The sequence below is a fragment of the Parasteatoda tepidariorum genome, chromosome 1 (assembly GCF_982258835.1).
Source record: "Parasteatoda tepidariorum strain Cologne lab strain chromosome 1, Ptep-v5.0, whole genome shotgun sequence".
In the NCBI taxonomy this organism is placed as follows: Eukaryota; Metazoa; Arthropoda; class Arachnida; order Araneae; family Theridiidae; genus Parasteatoda; species Parasteatoda tepidariorum.
Window position 1 is genome coordinate 54809631 of NC_141755.1, and position 13866 is coordinate 54823496.

The window sequence follows — 13866 nt, forward strand, 5'->3', positions numbered from 1 at the left end:
TTTTTTTAAATTTCTAATTTATCTCAATATTGATGAAGTTCCATTTCTTTTCCTCTCGTAGAAATGAAAAGATTCTGGTATATCGTCAAACAGAATGTAATAGGGAACTCCTATATCTTTTTTATTTAGAAACAAGTAATAAATCTGTTTCTAAATTATTTTATGCTTGTTAGAAAGAGGCAAATTTTGTGAAAGAATTTTTTTCTGCTTCACTCATTTCTCCTAAAGATGCATTAAAAAGAACTATATTTTGTAACAAAAATTATTGTATCTATTATTATTCATTATATTTGATTACACTAACGAAAATGCTTTTCAAGTGTTTTCAACCAATTTAAACTACCTGATCTAAAGTATAATCACAAAAAGAAAAAAATATATATACATAAAAAAGGACGAAATATAATTTTTTCACCGAGCCTAAACAATAGAGAATAAGAGAGAAATTAATGTGTAACTGCTTTTGTTTTGTTTAAAAAATAACTGGAAAAAACTTCGCAATATTTTCTTACTCTGAGAAAGAAAAATATGTATTTCCTAATTTTGTCAAATTAACAGAAAAATATGTATCTGCTACAAAAATACTTGCCATTCTAAACTGTATTTCTGGCTGCGGTCAGTGTGGGGGTGGGTGACCAGTTGGATCAGTGTGCGTAGGGACCGAGAGTGTGCGGTATTGGTCCTTATTAAACTGATCTACTGTAAAGCGCTCGACTTCGCGTGCAGGTCGTTGGGCTACCCAAGCAGGGGTGCCACCCCCTCTGCAGAGGATCAAAATTGTAATGGCTTGTCTTCGGATCATTTTCAGGGATGTTTCTCAGACCGTCGCCAATAGCCCATTGTGCAGCTCTAGTGCAACGTAAATTAACTACAGCAACAACAAATAAATTATCTTTCAAATGTAAAAAAAGTTGAATTTTTTTTCCTTGGACCTGTTATTTTGGAACAGGTATTTGGAACAGGTATTATTTTGTATGGTAACAGCTGGAACCTGTTATTTGAAAATACCTGTTATTGCCCATCACTATTAATAATGTATTTGTATTAATAATGTATGTGAATGCGTCATAATGTAATTTCAGAAGAGAAACAATCAATTGATATTCACAAGAGACGTACCTTGACATAACCTTAAATCCGTCGCATTGTCCGTGGGATTGTTTTCACTCATTTTTTACAATTGTTATCCACTAAATTTGAAAATAAAAAATACTATCCTATTAAATTATATGTGTATCAAAACAAACTAAAAAAATATTAATAGAAAAACAATACTTTTATTATTTTTATGCTAGTGAGAACCAAAACAATATGGAAATGAATGAGGGAAAACTGGATCCTACCACGTGATTTCCCGGCCAATAAAAATGTAGCGTTAAACGTTTAACGCAACCTTGTTGGAAGTCGCATAAGAAATATAACTTCAAAAAACGAAGTGTGTTTTCTATTTTTAACTCATAGTTAGTCTATTCGCATTTTTGGAGTAATATGTTAAATTGAACCAAAACATTGCGGGTTAGCTTAGGAATTAAACAGAAAAAAAGTAGTGAGGGGTTCACGCATGCAATAAAGTTAATTTAAATAGCAAAAATTATTATTCATGTCTTAATGTTTGAAAATCTTTGATTGCATCAAACACCGTTTTCCTTTTTTCTATACGAGGTAAAATTATTTATAATCATTAACTAACTGTTAACTAATATTACATACTATTAACTAAACTTGTAATAAACTAAATGTTATTTATAATGATTTCGTTAGGGTAATTACACTGAGAAATTTTATTTTTAACTATCTTTTATTAATGTTGTTCAATATCAACAGGCGAAATAGCTTATTGCATATTTAATTCTTTATATTTATTATAAATTTATCTACAAAAATGCAAAAATCTAGGCTTGAAGAATGCCATCTAAAATCAAATTTTAACTTTTAGACAATAATGCACTAAAAAATGCACAGTATATACCGTATAACAAGGCCCCAAATTTTTTCAAAAATCAGGAGTCCATGCCACACCAGTTTCTGTACTTCGTAGAGTGAAAGGAGTTCCTACACGATATTAAGAGGTATTCCATAACTTTTGTCACCTCAGTGTATACCAGTATCAAGTAATCCAAGTATGTGGTCATATTTTTAAGTGATGAAGAAATAGAAACACTTCTGGGTAAAAATATACTTGAAGGTGCCCCTTGGCAAAATTGGCGACTTATGTTTAGCGCCATTCCTGTTTGCTCGGAACACCATTGTAACAAGAATGGCGGTGAAAACATAATGATATTTCAATAAAACATACGAAAATTTCAACAAAACATCGACTAAAACCCTATAAACTTGCAATGAGCCCAATATAAGCAAAATTAATAAAACCAATAAAATGCATTTTGAAACGAAACAAAAATTAATGGAGTAAGCGCAGAAAGAAAAGGAAAAATAAAACTCACTTCTTCATTAAGCGTGAATATCCTCAGATTTAGGTGCACAGAATTCTTTAATAGCAGTTAGATACTGTCTAAATTTATCATGAATAGAATCTGTGTACCGCCATAGCCACATAAATTCGTCGAAATACGAATCGAAAATGGAGTCTGTAGTACCGGAATGGCGGTGACATTTCTTTCTAAAGTCCCTTTTTATGACTACCCACATGCCTTCAATCTTATTGACCAGAAGCAAAAGTAACCTCACCAGCCGGTATCCAACTTAGAACTAACGGACCTCTAAAATTACATATATATACCATTGAACATTTAAAAATAACGCTAAAATCTAAACCAATCAGAATCACGATTAGGCTTCAACATCGTCCAGCTTGGCTATCAACAGCTACCACAACTTGGCGGGAATCAAGGGGCACCCTCAAATATAGTCTACCCCACTTCTGGACTCAAATGTTACTGAGCAAGCGCTAATGAATGTATTAACACTCTGGAAAGTGGACTTTTAAAAAAATTTCTTTCTTTTTTTTTTTTTTTTACTGTATTGGATACTTTTGATTTATTTTGCACAAATGAGGTAAATACTTTTAAGATTATTCCTTTCAGGTTTTTTTACTCCAGAACACACGTCGTGCAATAAATTATGTACAGTCATTTTCAAGAGAAACCCTCTCCTCATTTCACGCCGGGTGACTGGCATTCTTACAACAAAAATCTAGATACTGTCACTAGGAACGTAGCGATTACTGGAAACAATGTGCGCCAAGAAGCTGCGCAATGCAGAAACTCGGTCAACAATACCATGGCGTGGAAACTTAGGGTAAATCTTTGGACTTTATTAAATTGATTTTTTATGACCTTCTAAATATTTCAGACAAAATATTTATTACATTATTTTTAGGCACTTTTATGAGGGAGTTGTTAAAGTAGCGATATCATTATAGAATGAATCAAATTGAGCACTAAACTCCTGTTATATATCTTGTTATATATCCTTATCTATCCTGTTTTGTAATCACAGTCTAGAATATAAATTTTGACAATTTTCGTCGAAGAGGAAGTAAATAATGAGCACATTAAGGTTCCAAAATTAATAAAGCAAAGAAGAAACGTTCTCAATACCTGATAAATCATTAGCCAAGCCAAATATGGTGAGGATGGGATAAAAAGGTTATAACAAGTTTGATTGTTTAGTTAAAACTGTAATGCGATTTCTAGTAATCCTTCTCCATCTTCTTTCAGTTTCATTCAACAACCAAACTGATTTTGATGCTTTAAATTACCCTCAAATTGTCATTGACATCAGTAATCATTGGTTAAAAATTATTGAGCAAGCCGTTTTCAGCTGACGAAAAGAAATTTTCAACAGTATCAATTAGTTTATTTTCGTATCTTACTTTCTTTTTGAATAGCATTAAATTTTCATATTATTTTTCTTTTCCTACTTTTTATTCGAATAATAATCTCAAAAGTGTTTATGAACATGAACATTTTTAGAATAACAGTTAATTAACATAAAGCTGAGATTCTATTTTACCGTACCTTAAAAACCTTTAAAATTGAGTACAACCTTAAAAATTCACTTTTACTAAATTCTCTGATGAATAGTAAATCACAAAGGTTTTGTAAAGGTATATTGTTCCTGTATCCATGATAAAAAAACATGATAAAAAAACAAAAACATATTTAGGACACAAATAACAAATTAGCTGACCGAATCAATGAAGTAGAACAGTGGTTTCATAATTTGGACCGGAGTTTAAAAGAAGTACAGGATGCTGTGGATCAACTAGCTGAAGCCAAACAAGAGGTTGAAAAGAGTATGGGTGAGAGTTTACCACTTTTGGAAACAACAAAAGAAGCCATTAGTTTGAGGGATCGTCGCAGAGACATTGATCTAGTTGAAGATGAAGTCTATTATGAGCTCAGAAAAGTAAGATTTCCATTATCTGTTTTCAATTACTTGTACTTATATTGTTAAACAAATCTAAACGTTCAGATTGGATTTGCAAAAAGAATTTCCGAAATCAAATAGTTTTCACGACAACAAATAGTTTCTAATTACAATTTAAACGGTAAAAAAAAAATTTAAAAAATAATAAAAAATTTGCATATAACTTTGTTGAGATTTGTACTAATAACCATTCCTCTTCGCATCATTTAAAAAATATCTCTTTAAAACGAGGTTTTTTAAAAATAAATTTTTTCAGGTGAACAGAACCGAAAAAACAATTTTCTTTTCATCGCATATCTAAAAGGAAAAACGTTGGGCACATTATTTTCATAAAACTTGTAGGAGTTTTAGGTAGCATAAGTGAGGCGCCACACGTTTTCTGTTTAGGTGTCGAAAAAAAAAGTTTTTTTCAAATAAAAATAAAATTATTTTTCGAAAAACAGTTGGTTTTTGTAAATATTTCTTCTTTTATTATTTTCCTCATTTAAGTTTTGTGCCACTGAATTTATGCTGAAAAGTGGCCAAAATTTCTGCGATAAATTCAGCACAGCGAGTTTGAGAAAATTGAAATTTATGTTACCATCAGACACAAACGAAACTTAAATGAATCTGGAGATTTGCTTTAAAAAAAAATTCTGATGAAAATCAGAAGGTATTTGACTGACTCTTAATTCTACTTTTTTTCACACTATCTGCAATTTTTTTTCTACAGAAAATCTTCAGAATGAATTCTCTAAATTTACAAGGAAATTCTTAAAACATTTTCTAAAGACTGTCATTTATCGTTAAAGAGTGGAAATACTTGACTTTTTTGCGTCAAGCAGCTCAGTGGTGCTGTCATCTATGCGTGAAAGGAAGTTTCATATTCTAATAGTCCAGGGTCCCCAATTAAGGAGTGCAGGACACTGGAAACTCCTGTGTTAAAGGAATTGAGAAAATATTGTAGCGCCAAAGCAGGGATTCGATACCCTCATTCACCCAGCTTTGAAAGTGACAGATTAGTTCTCTCGGGTAAAATGTGTACACGGCAGCGTTGAACTATGTGGCTTCATAAGATGTTCACCACAGACTTATTCAGATTAAAAAATTTTGTAATTTAATCTTAAGATTTCTAATAACCTATGAGATTATTAGATATCTTGGTTTTAAAATTAAGAAAATTATTAAGATTAAATTAAAAAATTAAATTAAGAACGAATTAAATTAAGAAGAAATTAAATTATTAAATCAAATTAAGATGTAAAATCTTCAGAATGAACCCTCGAATTTTCTGTAAAATTAGGCTTAAAAAGCGGGTCAAATGCCTTCAGATTTTGACTTCTACAGAATATCTTCAGAATGAATTTTTAAAATTTTTTGATATAGGCTTAAAGCAATTACTTTGAGTATTTATTTTCCTTATAATTAGCACACATACAAATTTTCTCTTTTTTTTTCCCTCGAGGAACTTGTGCGTACACATTTAGGATCAAAGATATATTGCATTGTACATTAAAATATCTATTTTTTATGGAAATTTTATGTTATGCTTTTATGTGTCCAAGTAAGAAAAAATTTGCTTATTTTTCACTATCACAGAAAATAGTATCATTTTAATATCATCAGTATCATTATCATCTAATATAGTAAGTTTAATCTTTTCACTCATGTTAATTACATCTGTATTTTCGACCTGGGAAGTCAAATAAGAGAAAGCTAGCATATATGCCAATGAAAAACACATGTTTTTCCAAATATTTAAATCCTGTTTAATCGGAAGAATATTTATAGAAGACAAGTTTCACTTTCTTTTGATAATTCAATGTGATTATTGCCTAAGAAAATTCCGCAGATATTTTAAGGGAAATTTAAAACTTTCAAGATTACTATGAAGCGTGTTCAAAAAGTTTACAGTTATTTTTAAGGAAAGTTAAGTCTTCAAAAATGACTATGAAATGTCTACAAAAAAAATGCAGATATTTTAAACAAAAAGTAAAATTTTCAAATTATCTAAGATTTCTGAAGAAACTCTTAAAAAAGTTACTTTTCTGACGAAATTCTTATATTATTATTCTTCTTTCGAACATATTTTTAGTGGGGAAGTCTCACTCGAAATTTGAGTAATCTAACTTAGAGGAACAACTATAAAAATTTCGATTTAAAAATTTGCCCCTCAAAACTAGATACAACATTGCGTTTAATAAAACGTAATTAAATATCGGACAAAATTCGAAAAATAGCACCCGAATTAACATTTTTTACATTAAATTGGTATTATTTTTAAATGTACTTTCAGGAAAAAGATTTGATTCAGAATATAAACAACTCTCTGAGTGAAGTAGCAAAGCATGACTGGGACCACCTAATCGAATTGAAAGAACAACGAGATCAGTTGGAAGCAGACCTCAATGATAAAGAATTAGCCATGAAAATTGATCGCTTCCAGCTCTCTTTAACTCCTACATCAACAAATGTTATTAGCTTCAAACCATGGCCAGCCGATGCTTGCTCAGCTGGACAATGCCCGGTCAGTTTGGAAACTTGGTTACAAAATTGCCTTGACAAAAGAAGAAAAGCTGAAGACGCAGTAGCTAAAGCAACACGGGCAACTAACGATTCGTGGAACTTGGTTCGGAAGTCCAAAGAAGACATTCGCCAACAAAGAGAGAATACTCAATTCGCTTTAAGGAAACGTCGCCATGAAACTTTGCAGGTAAATGAATGCTAACTCTAAGTTGTTGTTTTCTTTTAATTTTAATTATAGTTAAAGGTAGGTTTAAATTTCACCCCTTTTTTAGGATGTTTGAAACAAATACGTATTTTGCCTTAGACACTGGAGTTTTAAATATAGTTTTAAATTCCAGCCAAAAAAAATTTTTTTTAAAAATGAAAACATAGAAGCAATTTACTGTTACGCTTTTTTTTTAATTACATTAACATAGATAAATAAACATTTGAGAAACAGACTATGTAACCGTAGCACTTAAATGTCTTCAAAGATTACAAAGATTAATTTTTCCATTTATATATTTATATTGTGATAAAAATTTATCAGTGTATGCTGTGAAGTTTAAAAAAGCTCTTTTACATTCAATCAACTTCTGTATCATAAAATTCTATCTTCTTTCAATCAGGCACGTGATAAATTAGCTGCCCAGAGAAAAGACTTAAAAGATGAAATCGACAGGTTAGACAAAGAAATGCTAACAATTGAGCAGGATATTAATACTTCCAGAGGAAATCTGAAACTAGTTCAAACGAGACTGGAGTATAGGAAAGCAAGGCCCGGAGTAGAATTGGTAAGGGACCAACCAACATTTGGCCTCGAAGGGGAACTCAGACACGTAGTAGAATCGAGAGAATATTTGGCTCAGAGATTAAGAGATGTGAAGTAAGTACAGTGTTCCTGATTAATAGTTTTATCCAATTGGGTGCTTGCAACTCGAGAAGTGAAGTGATTATGCTTAACCATGTGATTTATATCAGATTTAATTGGATACCTGTAAGAGACGTCACAGTATGTGTCGAACCTGATTAGTTTCTGAATACACAGGAGCTACGATCTACCAAAAGTTGACGTCACTTTAAGATATCCAATGGAATACCTGCAAGTGACGTAGGGTGGGTATCTGGATCCTGTGGTTGTTGAAACGCGGCATTCGTCTTTGTTAGCAACTGTTCCTTCTACTCCATTTCGAGTCAGCTAAACCCGTCAAGCATCAATTCTCTTAAATTATACATTTTATATTCTTTCACAAAGATTTCTATTCCTTCACTATAAATTTCTTACTTAACGCAAGGACAGGCATGAAGCCATGCAGCACATAAACTAATTATGCATCGAAGTTGCCAGGTGCACAAAACAAAAATACACTACCCTACAATAATCGAAAAGACACTTTTAGTCTTTGAAATTTTTTTAAATTTCCCAAAAAATGCTTAAAGGATTATTTTGTAACTTCAGATGTGTGATTTTTCATACTTAGCAAAGAAAACAAGCATTTTTGAACACACAATGCCAAAAAATAAAGCAAAAATCTTTTATCAATTACTTCCGCTGTTATTTTTAATAACAGCATGAAGTTTTGTAAACCTAGAGTAAATATTTATGGATATATGGATATTTTTTATTAAAATATTACTTTTTTCTCCTTACGTTTTTGCTATAACTTCATAAATATTCAATGCAATCTAACAAAATTTTTGGAGAAATTCAAGATTAATTACAAATTTGTTAATTTAAAATTTTAAAAGCATTCGTTTAAATCTGCTCAACATATGAGTTATTAAGCTACTTTTTTTATACAGTGCAAGCACAGAAAAAATTTTCATAATTTTGCTAAAAAAAATTTTGCTAATAAAAAAGTTTTTGCATATTTGGTATGATAAAAATTTTATTTGAATATCTTAAAAATTTAAAAAGTTTCAAGTAGTTTTTGTACATTTTAAAAGAAAGCTCAAAATGGTAAGAGGAGAAATTAAAAATGAGACCGCCATTGTGGGGGATCCACACACGCCTCCATAAAATTATGTTTTCGTTCTCTATTCCATTAAAATTTAGTTTTCGGACGATTATTGTAAAGTATAATCATTTGTTATAAAATTTTGTGTAATGATACTACAAAATGAAACTTGGGATAAACCCCTGATCGTTTTCATTTTTTTTTTTTTTTTTGAAAAGTACAACTTGAAAATTGCTTGAAACTTTTTAATTTAAGGTATTCAAATAAATTTTTTTTATTAGTTGCCAAATACAATTCACCACAAAATTATGAAAAAAACTTTTCGCGGATTTTTTTAACATTTTAAATCGAGACTTTTGAAATTAATCTGAAATTGCTCCAAAATATTTGTTTAATTCCATTGAATATCTATAAAGTTATAACGAAAAATCGCAAGGTGAAAAAAATTAACTATTTAAAGAAACAGATATAATCAATTATGTAAACGCAAAGAGAATTCAATGGCTAGGTTGTTGTTGATGTTGTTAATTTACGTCGCACTAGAGCTGCACAATGGGCTATTGGCGACGGTCTGGGAAACATCCCGGAGGATGATCCGAAGACATGCCATCACAATTTTGATCCTCTGCGGAGGGGATGCCACCCCTGCTTCGGTAGCCCGACGACCTGCGCGCGAAGTCGAGCACTCAATGGCTAGGACACCTTCAGAGAATGGAGGAAAACAGAGGGAATAAGAAGATATTCAAGGGGCAGTGCCAGGGCCAAGGGAAAAGAGGAAGGCCGGTCAAAAGATGGTATGACGAGGTGGAAAAAGACCAAAAGACTCTTAAAAGTCCGAAATTGGAAACAAAGAGCTAGAGACAGGCGACTGTGGAGGAAAATTGTTAGTGAAGCCATGGTCCAACATGGACTGTAATGCCAGGCAGTTAGCTAGTTAGTTAAAAAAAATTAATTTTTTATAAAAATGTCCATATTTTCATAAATATTTACTCTAAGTTAAGGACATTTTATGCATTTATTAAAAATAACAACTAAAGTAATCGACACAAGTTTTTGTCTTGATTTTCTGGCACAGTGTTCAAAAATACTTGTTTTCTTTTGTAATTTATTGCAGGTCTCTCAAACCTCTGAAAGCTTTAAATTTTATTGCTAAGTTTGAGAAATCGCAAGAAGTAAACAGCTCTGAAGTTACAAAATAATCCTTTAAGTATTTCTTGAGAATTTTTTTTTTTTAATGTTAAACACTGAAAGTGTTTCTTCCATTACTGTAGGGTAGTGTATATCATGGTTACAATAAGTCCCGCAGTGGACTGATCGTTAAGACACGGTTCCCAGCAGATCACCGAAATCAAGCATCATTGGCTTCGGTCAGTGTGCTGGTGGGTGACCACTTGGATCAGTCTGAGTAGGGACTGAGGGTGTGCGGTATTGGTCCTCGTTAAACTGTTGTACCGTAAAGTGCTCGACTTCGCGTGCAGGTCGTCGGGCTACCGAAGCGGGGGTGCCATCCCCTCTGCAGAGGATCAAAATTGTGATGGCATGTCTTCGGATCATCCTCAGGGATGTTTCCCAGACCGTCGCAAATAGCCCATTGCGCAGCTCTAGTGCGACGTAAATGAACTACAACTACAACAACATGGTTACAATAAAATACATAAACAAATAATAAATCTGTTACGTAAAAGAGAAGGAATTATATTTCAATAAATTCGATGTGTGATACGGCACTGTATTTAGTTAACTTCACGTTAATTAACATTCTAACTTATGTGAAGAAACTTAGCTCAACTTTAACACGCCATTTTGCTTATAAATGATCAGCTGGCGCTGGCGTCATAGGTCACATGTGTGGGTATCTGTGCTCTTCTTCTTGAAGTGCAAGAAACCTAGTACAGAAGTTTAAGTATTAAAAGGGTAATTTTTATAAATGGTAGGTATGTACTTTATTTACGTCGCACTAGAGCTTCACAATGAGCTCAGACAGTCTGAGAAACATTCCCGAGGGTGATCCGACGACATGCCATCGCATTTTTGATCTTCTGCAGAGGGGATAGCTCTGTGCTTTGGTAGCCCGACGACCATCATGCGAAGATGAGCACTTTACGGTAGAACTGTCTAACGAGTACCAATTCCGCGCACCCTTGGTCCCTACGCTGGCTGATCTAAGTGGTCACCGACCCACTTAATGACCACAGCCAGAGGTGCTTGACTTCGGTTTTCTATTGGGAACAGTTTCTTTACGATCAGTCCTCTATGGGACTTTTATAAATGGATTTCATATAATGTTAATAATGCTAACAATATAAATACTATATAAAACTTTTAATGAAGGAAGAAAAAAGGTTTTGGCTACAATTTTGTTTAATAAAAATTGTAAATGCTTCAAAATCTTTATTGTCTATTCCCTGAACATGTAATAAAATACACCGAAGAGCCATTACATTATGACCACCTTTAGCCCTCAAAACTGCTAGCACCCGCCGTGGCATTGATTCCACAAAGTGCTGAGAGTTAGTCTGAGGTATCTGGTACCAAGCGCTCACCAACTGGTCCTGCAATTCCCTCACATTGCGAGGGGGTAGCGTGGCAGCACGAATTTGGTTTTCCAAGCAGGACCACAAATGCTCTATTGGATTAAGGTCAGGTGAATTTGGAGGCCAAGACATGACTTGAAAGTCACTGGAATGTTCCTCGAACCAATCCATGACGATTCGACCCTTATGGCATGGTGCATTATCCTGTTGGTAAACACCATCCCTCGCAGGAAAAACTGTTGCTATGAATGGGTGAACCTAGTCTGCTGTCTGCAACTATGTTCAAGTAACTTACAGACGTCAGGGATTGTTCTATGAGGATTATGGGTCCTAATGTGCCCCATGAAAACCTGGGCGAGCCCATTGTTATAGATGGAGGGTGGTCATAATGTAATGGCTCTTCGGTGTATTTTAGTGATAAGTTAAGCCAGAATGACATCACGCATCTCAGCAAATTTTCTATGTAATTATCACAGTAACTTTTAAAACTTTGTCAGAAAACAGACGTCTGACTTTGTAGGTATATTTTATAGATTGATTTATTTTTTATTTACTAACAATCAAAATTTCACTATTCGATGAATGGATATGATGACTGTTAAAGCCAATCACACCAAAAATGTTTAGATTCTTAGTAGACTAATGAATAATGCTTTAAAACAATAAATCGTGTTTTTAAAAGATTTTTTTCCCCTCTATTTTCTAATAGAAACATGCTCAACAGAACGCAGCATCATTTGCATGAAATCGAAGATGACTTGCAGCGGAAAGAACGATCACTAGCAATAGAAATGACAACACTGGATTTACATGAGAGACCTGCCAAATCGCCTTATCAGATGGACATTGCATGGATGGCCCCGCATAATACAACCAGTTCTAGCTACTTGGGTGATTTGGTAAAGCGGGGTACAAATCAGCGAATCATGGATAGTTGCCGTTGCATGCCCGGTGATATGAAACTCGAACAATGTGTAATGACCGAACCAACAGATGTAGAATGCTGTCTCGTTGATTAAATAGTCCTATTTGAAATTATTAATAATATTTCCAAGATGATTAAAACATTTCTAGTTGGTTTTCATGACTGAGACTTTTGCATTGAATAATAAACGTTATCTTGATGTAATTACTATGATTCATAGAATATTGAAACAAATTTGGTGTCTCATATGAATTTTGCAATTATAAATAAGAAACTGCAAATATCTTTTTTTTTCCCCACAATGAAATTGAAATTAATAAATACACTGTTTTTCATGCTTGTCTGAAAATTTCTTAACAAGTTGATGGACCTTGTATTAAATTAGTAATAGTAGTAAAATTTTATTTACGTCGTACTTGAGCATTATAATGAGCTATTGGATATGCCATCACAATTTTGAACCTTTGTAGAAGGGGTGTCCTCCCCATTTTGGTAGCCCGATGACCAGCGCCAAAATCGAACACTTTGTGGTAAAAGAATATAAGGAGGACAAAAAAATTTATTCTACTTTAGCTTCTATAGTCTTAAACCCTGATTGCATGAGTGTAGAAATTGAATTAGAATAGAACACTTGTTCTGTTTCTTATCTCCCCTCTTTTATTATCTCGTTGAAGCTTGTTCCTCTTCCTCTAATAATTTAATGATTTTTTAAAATTTTCATTATATTGTAATTTTGAACAAAACGCCACTCTAAAAAGAAATCACTTTCTCCCCAATCTGAAAATAATCCATTACCCTTGAAAAGTTGACATATCAAGTATTTCAGTTTTCTAAACAATTTCAACATAAAAGTTTCAGATTTTCCTTAATCCTTACATTAAGTGTTTTTCCTAGCCAGTTATTTATATATTTCATTAAATAAATTATAATATTTTAGTAAAAATAATTATTAGCATCAATAAATTATATTGTTTTAACAGCGTTTACATCAATTACAATCAAATATATATATATATATATATAGTCGGGTATTTTACCACCAAAGAAACTGCTCCTGCACTGACAGCGTGACAATGATTAGGTACTGTTCATATTATTCTGTACTGTTATACTGTACTGTTATTGATTGAATTCATATTGGGTAAATTACTTTGATTTAAATTTTCTTCTAATATATAAAGCAACAAATTTTCTGAAAAATTATTTGGAACCCCAAACATTATCACCCAGCCACATGCCTGTATAAAGTAAATAAGTTTTACTGAAATTAATAGATCAATTAACTTTCAACAGTCAACACAGAGCAGAAAAGCAAGCAATAATATAGCTTACGTAGAAAACCTATATAAACCTATAGAAAAATAAGAATGAAAAATTTTAGTTTTAAGTTTGCTATTTGTCTTCACATCGCAAGATAGTTCAATAGATAGATATCCTTCCTGTGTATGTATGACAGTTAGGTCCACACAAATATCTTTTAACAGGTAAGAGCAATATATCTCGGATTAACCCTATATCTTGGCAAGTAATTTACTTTGAATATTCCTTCCCTTTTCCCCTCCTGGAACATTCT

General features: G+C 32.6%; 1 protein-coding gene across 1 annotated transcript; it reads left to right on the top strand.

Annotated features, from left to right (window-relative positions):
- Positions 1-1581: 1581 nt before the first annotated feature.
- LOC107457005 (tektin-2) lies at positions 1582-12628 on the top strand. Its single transcript, XM_043042158.3, has 6 exons — positions 1582-1662; positions 3045-3258; positions 4129-4371; positions 6668-7084; positions 7506-7762; positions 12078-12628. The coding sequence occupies exons 2-6, from the start codon at positions 3082-3084 to the stop codon at positions 12385-12387; spliced, it is 1404 nt and encodes a 467-aa protein (XP_042898092.2). The 5' UTR covers positions 1582-1662; positions 3045-3081; the 3' UTR covers positions 12388-12628.
- The last annotated feature ends 1238 nt before the right edge of the window (positions 12629-13866 follow it).

Coding starts and splice junctions, on each gene's coding strand:
- LOC107457005 (XM_043042158.3), top strand. CDS start 3,082: ATGTACAGTCATTTTCAAGAGAAACCCTCTCCTCATTTCACGCCGGGT. Junction 3,259..4,128: donor CCATGGCGTGGAAACTTAGG/GTAAATCTTTGG, acceptor AAACATATTTAG/GACACAAATAACAAATTAGC. Junction 4,372..6,667: donor TCTATTATGAGCTCAGAAAA/GTAAGATTTCCA, acceptor ATGTACTTTCAG/GAAAAAGATTTGATTCAGAA.